This window comes from Meleagris gallopavo, chromosome 16 (assembly GCF_000146605.3).
Source record: "Meleagris gallopavo isolate NT-WF06-2002-E0010 breed Aviagen turkey brand Nicholas breeding stock chromosome 16, Turkey_5.1, whole genome shotgun sequence".
NCBI classification, from domain to species: domain Eukaryota; kingdom Metazoa; phylum Chordata; class Aves; order Galliformes; family Phasianidae; genus Meleagris; species Meleagris gallopavo.
The window spans coordinates 14,416,992-14,433,494 of NC_015026.2; the positions used below are offsets into that span (position 1 = coordinate 14,416,992).

The window sequence follows — 16,503 nt, forward strand, 5'->3', positions numbered from 1 at the left end:
AGTTTTTCTTCCTAAAAATGGCCAATTTTACAAAGTTAGCAATAATGTCATGACTTGCCTAAGCCTCCATTTGTGCTTTGAGCAAATACACTTGAGTCACAAGTTTAAAAAAGGATTGTGAAGTTTGTTTCTGAGCCTGTACACAACGGAGTGCTCAGGTTTCTTCAACTCCTGACCCCTGTGGCTGTTCTGCTGAAAGTTGATCTGAAGTATTTTTAGTACCTTGCTTTTCCTTGTACATCAGCTATTGAATTTCATGCCCACATTCCCACAATCTACACTTGTGCAAACAACTCCTGCACAAATGCCACTGAAATCACAGTTTGCCATAGAGAACTCATATTAGAGGTGCTGATACATGAGAGTGAAAGCTCCAACTTAAGTTTCGAGGGCTGAAAACATCTTTTAAAACTGGTAAACTAACTTGTCAGGCATGCTTGAGAGAGCCAGAGAACACAGAGCATCGCAACACAAGATGCACACAGCCATCCTTCAACCGAGAGCTGCTATTTAAGAGACACCTGCCAGCAGGACACAAGGAGTTACAAACTGGCTTCTCCCCTGCAATCTGCATAATGCAGTGCTGACTGTTCAGAGACATATACTGCTCATAATGACTTAAATCACGCTTGGTTGATTTCCTTGTACAATTGCTAGTGAAAGCTTACCTAGCAAGTATAACTGTCAACACTGGGAATCCGCAAGCAAATCCTAGGCACTGCACAAATCGTTATTTACAACTCCAAGGCCAGAATTTGCCTAGAAGAAACAAGTTACAGGCCATGTAGAACAGCAACAGGGATACTCTGCATATGAAAAGCCTGCTGAGAGGTTATTTAGCTGACAGAAAGCTGCAAGAGCCCCGCTCTGCACGTGGATGGAAGCCAAGCCCTGTGTGGCCACTAGGCAGTGCTCTGTGCTTTGCTCTGCAGCCTGCACACCTTAACAGCCGATGTCTGCCAGCTTGGTCTTAAAAAAATCCAATGACAACAAAAAAAAAAAACCCATCACCATCACCAACAAAAACCCCATATTTTAAACTAGTTGCAGTGCAGCCTGCTGCAAAATGACTTGATGGCAGTAAAATGGTATGACTCAATTCTGACCTTGCCGTATTGTTAAAATACCCAGCTCTAGGACTTGCATCTTTGATTATCCACTTGTACAGCACATCTCGACTCTGGCACTTTGCAGCATAACACATGCAGACATCTTCATGTACAGTTTTCATTAACCCTTTGCTGGACTTTTGTTCTAATCCAAAAAGGATGCCAGGCTCACAGAGACGAAGGGGTTATTTTATGGCTGAGAGCCTCAATATATGGCTACATTTCCTTAGAAAACACAATAACTAGAAACTATTTTAAAAGAGATTTAAGATTTCTAAAACTCCTGAAAACCTGAAAAGAATTTACCAAATAAATGGACTGAGTATGAACTTACGAACACAGTAATGTTAATTTAGAACCCCAAAGATGGAATGCTGCTGAATTTAAGGACAACTTTGACATTTTTCAGCTTTGTTCCTCATATCTAAGACAAAGTGAAGCTGCTGTACCACTGGGGAGTTTTATCATGTCTCTGTACCTATTAGATCCTTTCTGCAGCAGCAAAGGAACAATTTTGACACCTAACTCAATTGAATAGCCAGTCCAATAAAATCTGCAATTGGTTTGAAGACATTTTGGATTAAACCTCAGGTCGATAGCTCTTTATAGCTTATTATGATTTTGATTCACTTGTGGGCACATGAAACCCTGAAAAACAGATTTTCTAGTTGTCTGAATTTTCTCATCTCTACACTCAAGCAATTAACTGGACACAGTTGTGTGCAGAGGTCCCACAAAACACTGCTCATCACTGCTGATCTTCTAGAGCTGGCAGTAATTACAGTGGTGACGGGACCCTGAAGTTGGGTTTGAATCAGCACTGACCTCAGTCCTAAGGAGTCCAAGTTCAGCATCCTTCCCAACTTCCACTGCTTCTGTCTTGATTGCTCAGAAATGTCTCATTCATTTTGAAGGTCATTTTAATTCTTTTTTTTTCCTGCCACAGGAGTCAGACAGGCTTCGGCTTTTATCACGTGGCTCAAAAGACAAACAGGACACAGCACAGTTTTAATCAACTCCACCGATCAGGTCGAAGCCATCATAAATGCTGACGATTTGGCAGTGATTGGCTTTTTTAAGGTAATTCACTGGAGAGCTCAGGAGGCTGGTTTCCCTTCTGATCTGTTAGGGTTATGTTGTTCTCCATTGCCACCAAATCTCACACATCCAAAAGGCCCAGAACTTCCTGAAAGACTTTTTGTACCCTCCAGCCTCCTCCCTGGCAGGGCAGGGCAGCACAAGAAGCATAAAGTGCTCAACATTGCACAAACACAGATTTGCAAAAGCAAAAACACTGGGGTACTATCACCACAATTATCAAAAACCCAAAACACAACAGTGTGAACCTCTACAAAGAAAATTAAACTCTGTGCCAGTCAAAACCACAACAACTAATCACAGTATTTCTATTCAAAGATGGTGTAAAATCACAGATGTGAATATTTGGCAAGGGGAAGGAAAGCTCCTTTCATGCTCAAATCCGTAGAAAAGGTGATAAATATCATCAAATGTTCTGGAATGCCTTTTATTTATCTTTCCATTTGAGGAGTAGAAAAGAGCTCCATCGGTAACTCATTAGCAGTTTATTTAACTTCTGCCAGCTAGGAAATCTGCAGGGAATAGGAAGTCAAATTATTGCACTGTGTATGATCCAACTCACGCAGTCCTTTCTCAGGTAAAATCCTACTACTTTCCAGAGTAGAATAAGGTTCACAGGATTTGGGACTGAATGATGCAGAGCAATAGCCAAGTAGTGTAAAGTAAATATGAGCTGTCAAAGCACTCAGTTAGAGGTCAGTACAAAAGGGGTAGGTTTTTTAATTCTGCTTTTTCATTGTGTCCTTGAAACCTTCACTATCTGAAACATTCAATCAATGCTCTAAAGAGACTTTTATTCTGGTAACTTTCTGCCTAGTTCAAGGCACGGAGTCTGGAGTCATACCTGAACTGATAAGGTCCCAAATGTGCTGGCTACAGCAGACAGACCATGTTTTATGGCTGAGGAAAGTAGGATTCATTACCAAATTGCCCAGAGTAACAGAGGTGGTGAACACAAATGGCATAATAGGAGAAACTGTGAAAATGCTCACAGAGCCCAGAATTTTGCTTTGCAGCAATCTGCTCACAGCCATGTATGGAGAAGGGCAGTTTTCCAGTGCTGGATCAGACTGAGACGCTTTTGGTATGGCAGTGATGCAGGAGAGTCTGCTGCAAAAGGCTGATAGCAGATAGTGCCTGCAGATGTGTCTGACTGGACTCCACAATTTTCCCTGAAAATACAGTAGATGAGCACTATCACGAATGAGGCCATGTCAGAAATGCAAGGCATGGAAGCTAATGCAGTGGTGTCCAAGTAAATAAAGAGCTGCATTTGGCCTTCTGTTAGTCACAGATTGCTCACAAATGGGAGTGCCAAAATGTGTTGGAAGATCTCAGCATATAAATTGCTATTAATACAGCGTGAAATAATTGTCTGATTAAACCATACCCAAAAGAGCTGCTGCCTTTCATCGTGCTTATTGACTACTAGTTCAAGGATGGACAGAACGGTGACTGTTTGACAGATGTAGGAGTCAAGATGCCCGCTTTGAGGAGCCCCAGTCACATCCATCAGGTCCTCCTGCAGGCAGGCAGCCCTCCCTTGTCCATGCAGCTCTGTGTGCAGCTGTGCAGCAGAGCTGGAGCAGGGGAGCAGCTGCTAGCTCGATCCTTCCCCATCTGGAGAAGTCGGCAGAGCGTGGCAATGCCAGGGGAGTGCAGGGCAGATGAGATGAGTGCAGGAAGGAGATGGGGGGCTGTTCAGTAACCATATTGCCCAGCCCAGCCAACACCAGCCAGAATAGTGAACACAGCACTCCTATGATTTCCTCTGTTCTGAAGATCTCCCCGTGAAGGTAATTGTGGCGAGCCCATTTTTGCACTCACCTATACCTCACAAGCCTTTCAGAGCCCACATCACTTGCAGCATCACTTCCTGACATCCTGTCAGGATCCTGGACACAGCTCTTAATGAATACTCTTTCTGGGATTAGGAACTTCACAAAGACAGCGTGGAAGTTTTCCGTGAGACTGCAAAAGATGTGCCAGAGATGCCTTTTGGGATGACAAGCAGCGAGGACATCTGTGCCCATTATGGCATCCAAACTAACACTCTGGTTGTGTTTAAGAAGGTAGGAGTGCAAGCCTAGCGAGGTAAGGTGCAACAAGCTGCTGTGGCAGCTTCAGGACATGGAAATGCAGTGTGGTACTTTTTCAGGTTAAATAATTCCCTACCTGAAATTCAAACAGTTCAACACAAAAAATATTGCATTTGCAGACAAGAAAGATAAGGAAGAGGTAGACAACAACCTCTGGATGTTTTCCATCTGTCTGCTCACACTTCAGGATCCTGGTTTATACTTAAGCCATTTTATTCAGAATCCCTATGTTCTAATTCACCAATCACCCATACACACCATGAACTGAACGTGGTAATGTTCAGAGAGTTCTGCTGACATTTACTCTTCCCTTTTCCTTCAAGCAGGTATCTTTTCTTCCAGCCCATATTAAAAGTGACCAACAAGATCAAATCTACAGTAACAGCATCAAACTTTAGGCCTCAAAGTAGCCCGACCAAAAATGGGTGTAGAACTCTTCAGTTAGTTTATTAAGATTAATAAGCAAATTAAAACTGTCAGCTCTATCCTGGATTCTAGCTATAATCTTCTGTAATCCATGGCATTCATTTCACAAGCTATGGAATTTCACTTACTAAGGATCAGAAAACAGCAAAAGCAAGGGCAACATTTTAGCTTAAAGACAGTGCTTTTGTTCCTATAGTTGATAAAGCCAACAACCTCAAACCTCACTATTTATCTAAGGGAAAACCTGTGCATAATGAAGTACTTGAAGATGGCAGACAGAACAAACTGGACCTCACAAAGATAATCAAAACCTTTACCTTGGATTTGGTCACTGAATATAATCTTGAGGTATGTGTATTTTTTCACTGTGTTAACAAAAGCCACAGGAGAAGGACAGCCAGTAACATTTCACATCAACCTCTGAGAAATCTCCCTACATTTCTTAGGTTTTAGGCTATCAGATTGATACAGGCAACATGTTATGAAACTGCTTGCATGCCTTGACAAGTTATTACCTGGAACAGAAGAGAGTATTTGGCTAACATATTTCATATCCTATTTCCCACTTACTGCAAGCTATCATTCGTGGCACCTCTTATAATACTGTAAAAAAATGGGAAGGAAGTGGGGAGGGAGGAAACCCTACCCACCAGATATAAAGTCCACGTGTTAAGAATTCAGGGAAGAGGGAAGACAGTTGCCTTTCTTCCTAACAACCGCTGTTACTGTGATCTCTGCTGGCAGTTACCACCTGCATACAGAAAATAAGGAGCTGATCAGTTTCTTAGTGTTTGAAAATGTTGTTTGACTAGGCTGGCCCTAATCATATCCAGGGACCCCAGTAAAATCCAACAGGCAGCTCTTGGTCAAATCCAGACCAGAGGGCGCATCCCTCTTAGCAAGATGTTTCGTGAGAGGACAGGGAAGGGCTGGCCAAGCAGTGAACCCACCTGAGCCTGCAAACACCACCGACCTGCAGAGATGGCACAAACCTCAGGCTTCTGAGGCAGCTCAGAGAGTTGAAGGTTGGAAGGTCAGTTTCCACCCTGTCTCCAGCCCTTCCATTCCCATGCACCAACCCGGTCCTCTGGGCCAAGAGAAATTAGAAACACTGGAATAGTCATTGCTAGTGTAGGAAGGGGAGACAAGGCATGGAAATGCTTGCATGGGAGGATACCCCTATTAACTCTGATCACGGTGTGGAATGAAAAAGGGCAGTTCTCTGCAAAGGAAGAGATGTAGGCTGCTGATGGCATGCAGAAGTGAGGGAAGTGTCCCAGTTGGCTCTAGATGCTGCAACTCGGCCTCCCTAGGTACCACTGCCTTTTACTTTCAGCACATCCTTAGCACTAATTCTTCAGCATGTGTTACACAGGAGGACAGACTCTCCCTTCTGACTGTAAAATCCATGAATACCAATGAGGTTTTTACTGGAATATAGAAAATACTCAGGAGCTACTGATTCTTCTCACTTTATCTTCTCTAAAACAATGAAATCAATCTCAGGGTTATGGAAATTATTGGGAATAGAGCCTTGAGAAGTAAAATTTGCAATATCAGAACTGAATGACACTGATACTCTGAGTCTCTGATTCCCTGCTCTACTTAAGAGTAATGGAACAGATGTTGAGTGTTGTTTTCCAGACATCTGTGAAGATTTTTGATGTCCCTGTTGAAAATCACATCCTGCTGTTCATCCCAACGAACTCAAAGACATTCAACACAACTTACGAAAACTACAAGTCTGCTGCTGCAGAATTTAGGGGGAAGGTTTGTAATACTGAATCCTATACACAAATACAAATGCTAAAAGATCAGTGGAAAAACACCATAGGTGTTTGCAAAAGCACACTGCTGCCACTCTGTCTTTAGGTCTACTAAGCCCTTTAAAAACCATTTCAGCAGCTGTTTTTCAGCTTGGACCCTTAATAGAATTATCTGAGAAATTCAAAGCATAAATGTCACTTCAAAACGATTCTTCAAAACAGAAAGACCACAGAAACCAACACTAATTCCAGCTGCTCCCACTCAACTGGCTTCTGATTTTACACATACAACTTTCTAGGAGCAATTTCCAACCAAAGCTGGTTTTAGCAAGCTTCTGGCAATTTCTGCCTGCACCCGGAAATGGCTGAAAGATCTCAGGGCATTGCCTGAAGCAAGAGCTGGTTCCAGCTACAAAGCCTGAGAAACACTGCAAGGCATCTGTGTAGCTTTGTCTGCAACACACAAGTGTTTGCATATATATATTTACAGGTAAGAGCAGTTTTACACAGAGGTATTTCAGTTTCTATTGCCAGCCAGCGTGGTGCTACTTCTGCTTTAGCTGTGCTAAAGATTGAAAAAGTATAATTTGCCTTGTAATAGAAGAGCATACACGAGTACTTAAAAAGACATATGCATGACATGTGTTCCAGCAATTCTGCCCTGTGAAGATCTATTAAGAACTTTAAGGGGTAATTTAGAAGTGTTTCTAAAATAAGTGGTAGCAAACCAGTGTGAAAAGGCAGAAGGGAAATTTCCATTTGTTTTGGCTGCTTTGCCACTTCTTAACTTGGATCCAGGTACGAAAATGTTCACAGAGCTGCTGGCTGTTGGGCTGAGACCAAAAAAGGGTTCTACAAAATTGCTTTCATTTAAGGTTAGGTCCGAACCCGCTGCCAACCTGCACTTCTCTAAAATGGCTAAACGAAAGCTGTAAGACTCAACCAGATGCTTGGCTCTCTTTATTATCAGATAATGTTTGTGGTGGTGAATACTAATGAAACAAGAAATGGACGCATTTTTGAGTATTTTCGCATCAGGGAAGTTGATGTTCCTGCTGTGAGAATCCTAAATCTCACAAGCCAAGCAAAGTACAAAATGCCTGCAGATGAGGTGACTGTGGAGAACGTAAGACATTTTTGCCAGAGCTACCTGGATGGAAAAGCAAAGGTATGTCCATTACTAATGAGATGCCTCTCTGCTACACCAACTAAAAGTTAAAACATCCCTTTTAGTATTAGAAAAGCGTGCTTTTCTGATTATCAACTGATTAACTTACTCTTGCCCTAGTGCATTCACTGATAATTACTGAAAGAGCATTCCTCTGTATTTAAAACAGAGGGGAATTACAAAGCTCTCCCATTCTCCTACCTGAAAAAATGGGCAAATTATTTAGGATGCAATTTTTCTGTTGATGCAAGCTAATGTTTTAGTGCTTTAAAGCCTTCCTGTGCTTCCATCTTTCCAGTAACCGTGGAGAAAATCTACTCTCTTAGTTGGGAGAAATGAAATTTCACTAATGATTGCAAAGGAATTTGAAATCATAGAAGTTCAGTTAATAGAAAATTGTCAATTTCACAGTAGAACAGAATTTAGCATTTGTTGCAAATGAGTCTAGCAGAGTAAATTTTCACAGGAGGAATCACTCCCAGTGGTAAATACAGTATTTTTTATCATAATGAAGCATCATTCTCCATACTCACATGGAAAATACATGAAAACATTTTCCTTCTTCAGTGCTCTTCAGGGTTATTTACTTTCATTTTCATCACAAAGAGTGATGAGGTGATCAGCCAGAGTAAATTGACTTGAAAAATTTGAGCAGTAGATCCTATTTTCAATTTTGAGGCAGGTGGAGGGACAGAAGAGCTGCAGATATCTCCTCCACAAAGAGCTGCTTTGGTGGCAAACACACGCTATGGAACAGCTCCTAAGAGGAGAGCATGACATTCTTCTACTTGGTCTAAAAGAACAGAAATTGCCAGGCCTTATACTGGAAATTGTAGGAGTTACGTGGAGGGTATGATCAGTACTAGAAGAAAAATATAGGCAATACTCACCTTTTTATGTGTTTTACTTAATTTTGAGAGCCCTCGATAGACTCATAGAATAACAGAATGCACTGGGTTGAGAAGGACCATAATGATCATTAATTTCAATGCCAATAAGGGGGTAAGCTTTTCAGTATTCTAGCTTTTGAATGGTGGGCAGCAAGCATTCAGGATAACGAATACAAATATGTTCCCAAAAGTGATTTGCAGACTGTCTATTATGTCTGTATTCAAGAGAGGGACACATAATTCTGCCTACCAACTATACAGGGGTGCAAGATACCAGTTCCCTGCTGAGGGCAGAGCAGAGAGAAGGCAGGAGAGGATTTAGAGATAGCATGAAAATAGCATTTGGTAGAGGAGGACAGCAGGCAGAGGGGGATCCCACTTGTCTCACAATAACTTGATCTGGAGTACAGTTCCTCGCCGCTTCCTGCACTTTCACAGCAGTGTTTGTTTCTGCTTAGTTACATCTCTCTAGTGAAGAAATTGCCAAAGACTGGGACAAGATGCCTGTCAAAGTGCTCGTTGGGAAGAATTTCAACAGGATTGTCTTCAATAGGACCATGACTGTGTTTGTCATGTTTTGTAAGTGTCATTGTTTTCAGATTGCTTTTACGTGATCCACTGGAAATGAAAAAAGAAAGCTAATTCTTACATATCAAACTGGCCTTTGCAGTTTACAGAAGTCATGCTGAGCAAATTTGTGATGTCTGATGAAAGCACTTAAAAAATTTTTGTCCTATCTATGAAAATGCTGCACTACTCTTGCTGACTTAGAGCAGCAATGAGAAATATTCAGTCCCTTCAATAAGTTTTTGTCAAAGCAATTTCAAATCTCTGCCTGGAAGGAAAGGGACACTAGGATCTCATGCTGCACAATGGAGCATTATAATATTCTGTACAGTTTGAGTCTGGCTGTCTTCCAAGGAGAGAAGGGAGTTAAGTAAGGTTGTCTGGATACAATGCTGTAGTATTACATCCCAAAGAGCTGTAGTTCAGCAAATCTAACTCCTTTTCCTTCTCTGTCTGCAAGTAAAGTGGCATTCCCTGCTCGACCTTTCTCTGCAGGAAACTGCTGCCCTACCCTATACCAGCCAGCAGAGATTACACTGTGCCTTACTTTGTTCAGTGGAACAAACAGACAGCATTAATATAAATACAGCATTCAGCATTATACTAACAAATTCTTAATGGTAGCACAATCGGGCAATCCTTTTAATTCCATCTAACCTGATCATGACCACTCTTCTCTTGATGGAAAATCTGTGGCTGTGTATGCTATTTAAGGGCATTCTCAGCAATATGCCTTTTTGTTAACCTGCTAATGTGCGCTGCTTGGAGACAAAGCACCACCATACCTCAAACTCCTCCTATTCAGTACAACTATAGCATAGTTTATGGACACATTTAATTTTAATATGTCTGGAGACGTTCTAATATGTTTAAAGCATTTTGTGCTTCTGGCAAGTACCTCATCATGGGAACAATGTGTTACTTGGGTTGCACTGGTTATCTGCCATGCTTCTCCAGAAAAGTCATATGGCAAGTGCTGTGTGTTACAGTAATAAGGATCTGAGAAGCAGTGCTGCTGCCAGAAGGGTCTTAGAGATAGTGATAGTGATAACTTTAGGCTGGTTATCGCTACATGAAGACCTATAGAAAACGGATGGTTTCAAGTAGAAACGGACCACAAGAGAAATCATAAAACCCCATTAACTTTGACAGACTTAGCAGATCCCACTCAGCAAACCAGGACATGCTCTTACAACAGACTTTTAAATTTGCAGATGCCCCTTGGTCCTATGAGTGCAGAAAACTTCTGCCAATCTGGGATGAGCTAGGAGAGAAATATCAAAGCCACGAGGACGTAATCATTGCAAAGATAGACGTCACAGCAAACGATGTCCTGTCAGTTGTGATGGATCGCTACCCCTTCTTCAGACTCTTTCCTGCTGGACCCGATATCCAGGTGAGAAACTTGGGGGGATGCCACAGCTGTATGCTGATGGGAGTCTTTCGGATAGAAGCACATCCTTTAAGCAAGGCTTTGCTCTTTATCTACTCAACACTGAGCTCATTATCAACAAGAATCTGAATTAAAGGAGAAACTCTTCCACTGTCTCTGAAATGTGAAGTTGTAGCAAGAGCCTTTACTCTATTCACCATCTGGGACCTCACTACTGCCTTATTCTCTGCTGTTTAGCAGCCTCCCATCTGGGTTCTAGCAACAGCCTCACTTCAGAGCAAACTCCTCATCATGAGAGACAGACTCCTCATCATTACAGGCCTTTCTTCAAACCATGGCAAGAGGCAGACAGTCACAGCACAACTCTGCCAGTTGTTTCTGCAGCAGCTATGACTAGGCTGTAAAATACTGCTATCACTTGTCACATCCTCTATATTTTCACAACATTCAGCTCTCAAGACTTACTCCTGTGCAGTTCTGCCAGTAATTTTATTTCATTCAGTCTCAGTAGGGAAGAAATATTTGTTGTCAAGACTAATGATCTTCAGAATATGCTACCTAATGCCATGTTACAGAATAATCAGAAAATGCTACAGCTGAAAGAAAGAAAAATATTAGACAAGTAGTTATATTTGTCCGTCTACATACACAATCTCATTAAAAAGAAACACATCTGAAGCCAAAACAAATTAAATTCTAAGATACCGCTATAATTAAGACATTACTAAGCTTTTCATTTTTCTTTTTAGTCCAAACTTAAATTAAATTTGAAGACATTTGCTCATGTTCTCATTTAATCTTTTAGGGAGATATTTTGCTCTCAGATGTGCATGCACATCTTCTAATGAATTGAACTATAGTTCTGCACACTCACATTGTGCCTTGTCTTTAAACAGGAGAGCAGAAATCCAAGAAATTCTCACAATAAATACCAGTTTGTAAAAAAAAAAAAAATAAACAGTAATATCTTTCAGTAGCCATTAAGGGATTGTTTCAGACTTAAAATACTAAGTTTGTTTGAGATCTGAAGTTTTTGCTTGTACACCATGTTTTTATGCCAAGTCCCTCTGCATTGGAGATGTTAGCCTGTACTTGATGGGCAATGCAGGTGTCCTGAAGCTTCCTGCAGTGGCTGACCCACGTCTCAACCTTCTTTCTTAGTGCAATGTATGGACAGCTGGCCACAGACCATCATAAATAACCAGAGACACACTCAAGCCATTAATACCCAGTCACTGCAACAGCTCTCAGCCATTTTCTACCCAACCAGCAGTTATACCAGGAATTCTTCCAAGTACATTTATGCTTTTTTAGAAGTTAACCAAAGAAAAGGTGCAGTAATACCCCAACTTGCCAATACACAGAGCACGATATACTGTACAGGCACTACCCCACATTCACAGTCCCTACTTCTTATTCTGCCAATGAAAAGCTCAACAGAAAAGTCTTGGAGACAAAGAGGAACTGGTATGTGCAGAAGGAAGCGGAACAGGACGTATCTACAGGCCAGCATCACCAGCTGGTACAGCCCTGATTTCACACAAGCATAGTGCTGGAAACAAACACCAGCCTTCTAACTGCCCCTGTTGATCCTCCATGTTGTTTAAAGACTAAGAATGAATTGAAATCTAGTGTGGAAGCAGGTAGAATTCTAAAGATGGAATAACTATCCTAAGACTCTAGAAAGCACATAAATATAAATAAAGGAGTTTGAGCCAGCTCCTGATAAGCCAATGGAAATGTGGCTAATATAACATGACTCATAGCTGTTTTCTAGATTGGGTTATCATGTTCTTTGGTTACCACAGACCCCCTTACATCTACTTAAAGAACACATGGTTACACAGACTCTTCCATGCACTTTCACCTGATGAGGTCACACTCCCCTCCTGACAGGAGCATCTGCTTGGTCTGCAGGGCATGAACTTGTCTGCTTTCCAGTCACACTCCATCTAAGCTATCTAAGAAGTCAGCTTTTTCTGAAGCTAAAGACGAGTCATCCTCTTTCTTACAATAGATGCAAACTTGGTGGTTTTTTTTAATAATTAATGTATTTTTAAACCTGAAATCATTTAGCATGGAGTTAAGTGGGGCTACATGAGCCCAGACACCTCGATCTATAGCTAGCATGGGTCCAGTTTTCCAAAGCACCAGCTCTGTGTCCCTATGTTATTTTTTCATTCTCACTCTGTTTAATAACCATTGATTTCAGCGTAAGGACGCACTGCTAGATGGCTACTGATAAGATAAAAAAAAACCTTCTGATGTCAAAAGCAAAAATCAACTCTCAGTGAGACAGAAAAGTTTCCTCCTCCCCCAAAGAACAATTAAATCTGGCACATAGCTGTATTCCAGGAACAGCTAAAGTCAGAGCTGGAGGAACAAGAGAGTGGAATGATTGTGTGGAGGAAAGAGTGACCAGGCATCATCTGAGCTCCATCTGTGAGATGAACAAGTCATCCACTGTGTCTTCAAGTCCAAATGTGAGAGAAAAACATGCATTTTTTCAGGCAGATTTTAATGTTATTTGATTTATTTCTATGGATTAAGTGAGAAAAATAACATTGACATACACTTATGCACTGATTGCTCTAATGAGAAATGTTGACACATATTCTTAGTAATCAGAGCAAGGATCAACTGCTTCTCTGGTTTTACAGGTCTTTGATCTGAGAAATTTCTATTTCAGCCATTAGAGTGGAGCAGGACTCACCTGAGAATATTAATTGCCTCTGGAGGAATCAAATAATATTACTCAAAAAAGTTAATTTTGCAAAGAAAAGATACCTTCAAGGCTGCAACACCTTTTATTACAAGCAAATATCTTACTGCATGGGGAATATTAAACCCATGTATACATCTAGTGAATTCACCAGGGAATGGAGGCGTTCTGTTTATAGTCCCGTGAACTCAAATCAGGCATAACAGCAGGTATAAAGTAATACAGCATTTTTGGTCTTCGTGAGAAGTTAGCTTACCTCAGGTGAGAAAAGGCATTTGGCTGAGTCTAAATAGACTCTGGTAACAGCAGACAATTCCTGAAGTGATACACATGAGCTTCTACAAATTTCCACTGAAAGATTTGTGCAAGATCCTTTCAGACTTCTAGAGGGCACTTGGAAGCGATAGTATTTGGGAAAAAAAACACAAAAAACCAACATCTTTAAAATAGAGTATGATGCTCAGACCCATTCAGAGAATTGTAAAGGCCTAAATTAAAAGCGCATCTCACTAAACTTATTAAGAAAATCTCTCGTGAGCTCCCAACTGAAGGTGAAATGTAAGAAAATTAACATAACTGCTCCCCTTCCTCCTGCTCTTATTGAATACTCAAGCTGGGGAATGTGGATTTTAAAAGCATTTCTGGATTTTGAATTTCCATAAAAATGCTCAGACAGCTTAGAATATCACAGCTGGACCTGCAAAGTACTCTGCTCCCCAGATACCTTGCAAACATTTAACTGCTGCAATTCTACCTTCACTTTTTAAACTAAGAGCAAAAGTCTAGAGTGTGGGCAGTCTAAAACATGGACATCCTTCAGCTAATTATACTGCTACTTCCAGCACTTTGTGTAGAGAGTTAAAGACTTTCCTAATCTTCAAACTTTTTCTAGGAGGTGCCCTATGCTGGGGAGCACAACTTGGAGGCATTTTCAGAATTCTTAGAAGAACAAATCAAGATGAAAGCAGAAACAAGAGAAAAGGTAGGCATCTGACCCAGACAATGATGGATCTACTGTGCAATCCAAGGCATGTTTGCAGCCTAAATAGACACACTTGAATCAGCAATAGCATAGACCACAAGCATGGACTTCAGCCATTGCTTGGATGGTTCTTACCAGCTCACAGCTTGGCATGACCACATTAACTGCAATCATACCACCGCCAGGTTGGCACACACCCACTCACATCCTTGTTTTCATCACACAGAAAGCTCTTCTCCCACTCCTCATATCACCACTGAGCCCCTATGTTAATGTGGTATTGCAAAAAGAAACCTGCACCTTGACAAGCGTAAGTAAAACCTTGTCAGGATTTTAGCTGGAGAAAAGCCTTTGCTAAATTCATTTCAGCTACAGCCAGACTGGTTCAAATATTCATACTTACCTCATCCTTCTGCATGCAGTGTAGTTTCCCTTCTTCATAAAGCAATGGCACAGTTGAGAGCTGACATTGTCTTTCGTACTGGCAATCTAGTTATGACAATTTTCTGATTCCTCAACTCTCTCTGTAAGTCAAACCAGATAAGCATTAGCTGTCTCATGCAATGTAAAAATTGATTCACTCCTGACTTCACTGCTAAAATAGGTAGTTACAAATGGAGAGAGATGACTAAATAGTGTTACCAAACAGAGGTCTGCACTGAAGGATCAGACATTTGACTGACCAGTCACTGTACATCTGTTTTCCAATACCTGGACCCTACATTTGGTGTCTGCCCCTGCTGCGTGTACCTCAGTGCTGAGTCTGCAACAGACCTCTTGAACCCCATACTTACCATCTTATGTACCATGCTAAGGAGCCATTCTGTCATCCCTTCTTCATGCTTTGTTTTGCATTAAACCATAAGTGCCTACTTGGGAAACACTATCCATAAAACCATGCTTTGTACAGTAAAAGAGGTAAATACTGACATTTGCTCATCTGTTCAAAATTCTCCATCCTGATGTTCTCCAAGTTTTCCCAGAAGAATGCAGTTGTAGACCTTTTGCAGTACAGTGCTTGATGTAAAGTCCCCTATTAGCATAACTCTTCATCCTGACTTCAGGGTATTCATAAACAAGACAAGTAAGTATCACAGAATCACAGAATGGCCAGGGTTGGAAGGGACCTCATGGACCATGAATCTCCAACCCCCCGCCACATGCAAGGCCACCAACCTCCACATTTAATACCAGCCCAGGCTGCCCAGGGCCCCATCCAACCTGGCCTTGAACACCTCCAGGGATGGACGGGGCATCCACAGCCTCTCTGGGCAGCTGTTCCAGCACTTCACCACTCTCTCTAAAGAGCTTCCCCCTGACATCCAACCTCAATCTGCCCTCCCTCAACTTCAAATCATTTCCCCTTGTCCTGCTGTTATCTGCCCTTTCGCAGAGTTGATTCCCCTCCTGTCTGTAGGCTCCCTTTAGGTACTGAAGGCTGCAATGAGGTCACCCCACAGCCTTCTTTTCTCCAGGCTGAACAAGCCCAGTTCCCTCAGCCTGTCTTTGTAGGGAGCTGCTGCAGCCCCCTGATCATCTTAGTGGTTCTCCACTGGACCCTCTCCAACAGCTCCCTGTCTTTCTTGTACTGGGAGTTCCAGACATGGACACAGTAGGTGATTTCTTCTGTAATTACCTAGGAAATATTCTTCTATACTCATTATCTTACCAATCATGAATTTATTATATATATATTAATTTTTTTTGTTTTGAAAGTAAAGGGTTACTAGAGCGACTCTCTTAGTGAACATGAATAGTAAGCAGCTTTGCTCTTGCATTTGTTTTTTTTAAAAGGGTCCTTCAAGAGGAATGAAAGAAGTTCTCAGCCAAAAAGAGACTGTAATAACTGAGAAAGAAGAACTGTAATAGTACAGAGAGAAAAGTGCTGAGGATTGTGGAGAATACTTCCTGGAAGGAATTCATTGTGAGAATGAATCAACTCAAGTGAGCACAGAACTGAAAAAAATTAATAATAATTATTAAATAAAAGTAAAGAATTCAGCATCAATTGCTCATTGTGTGAACTCTATTCTGAATTCAGTTTTATTTGTAGTTTTACCAGGATCGGTTGTCAGGGTTCTTAAAATATTGTCGATTTTGCCTGAATAATTCTTTCATTATCAAACAACTGCTCTTATTTAGAAAAATATAAGTGCCCCGGTAAACCAATCAAGGTGCAATACTATTTGTTTTGATCAAAAAGTGCAACGAGTTTGCAATCAGTTCCTCTCCAATGTACCCCTTGACAACCCTATTGTTTCCCTGGGAGATCAACTGATCCCT

At 41.3% G+C, this 16,503-nt stretch overlaps 1 protein-coding gene across 3 annotated transcripts in view; it reads left to right on the forward strand.

Moving 5' to 3' along the window:
- The window catches only part of PDILT (protein disulfide isomerase like, testis expressed), a 25,514-nt gene extending 9,272 nt beyond the window's left edge, over window positions 1-16,242 (forward strand). Inside the window, exons 3-11 of one of the 3 annotated variants that reach the window (XM_010719912.3) lie at window positions 2,056-2,189; window positions 4,142-4,279; window positions 4,970-5,080; window positions 6,356-6,502; window positions 7,469-7,666; window positions 9,015-9,135; window positions 10,338-10,519; window positions 14,131-14,220; window positions 16,015-16,241. In XM_010719912.3, coding sequence (XP_010718214.1) covers window positions 2,056-2,189; window positions 4,142-4,279; window positions 4,970-5,080; window positions 6,356-6,502; window positions 7,469-7,666; window positions 9,015-9,135; window positions 10,338-10,519; window positions 14,131-14,220; window positions 16,015-16,086 — 1,193 coding nt within the window. In that variant the 3' untranslated portion in view covers window positions 16,087-16,241. Of the gene's footprint in view, window positions 1-2,055; window positions 2,190-4,141; window positions 4,280-4,969; window positions 5,081-6,355; window positions 6,503-7,468; window positions 7,667-9,014; window positions 9,136-10,337; window positions 10,520-14,130; window positions 14,221-16,014 lie in introns of all 3 variants that reach the window. The other 2 variants (XM_010719913.3, XM_019620900.2) reach the window with 2 other exon arrangements.
- The last annotated feature ends 261 nt before the right edge of the window (window positions 16,243-16,503 follow it).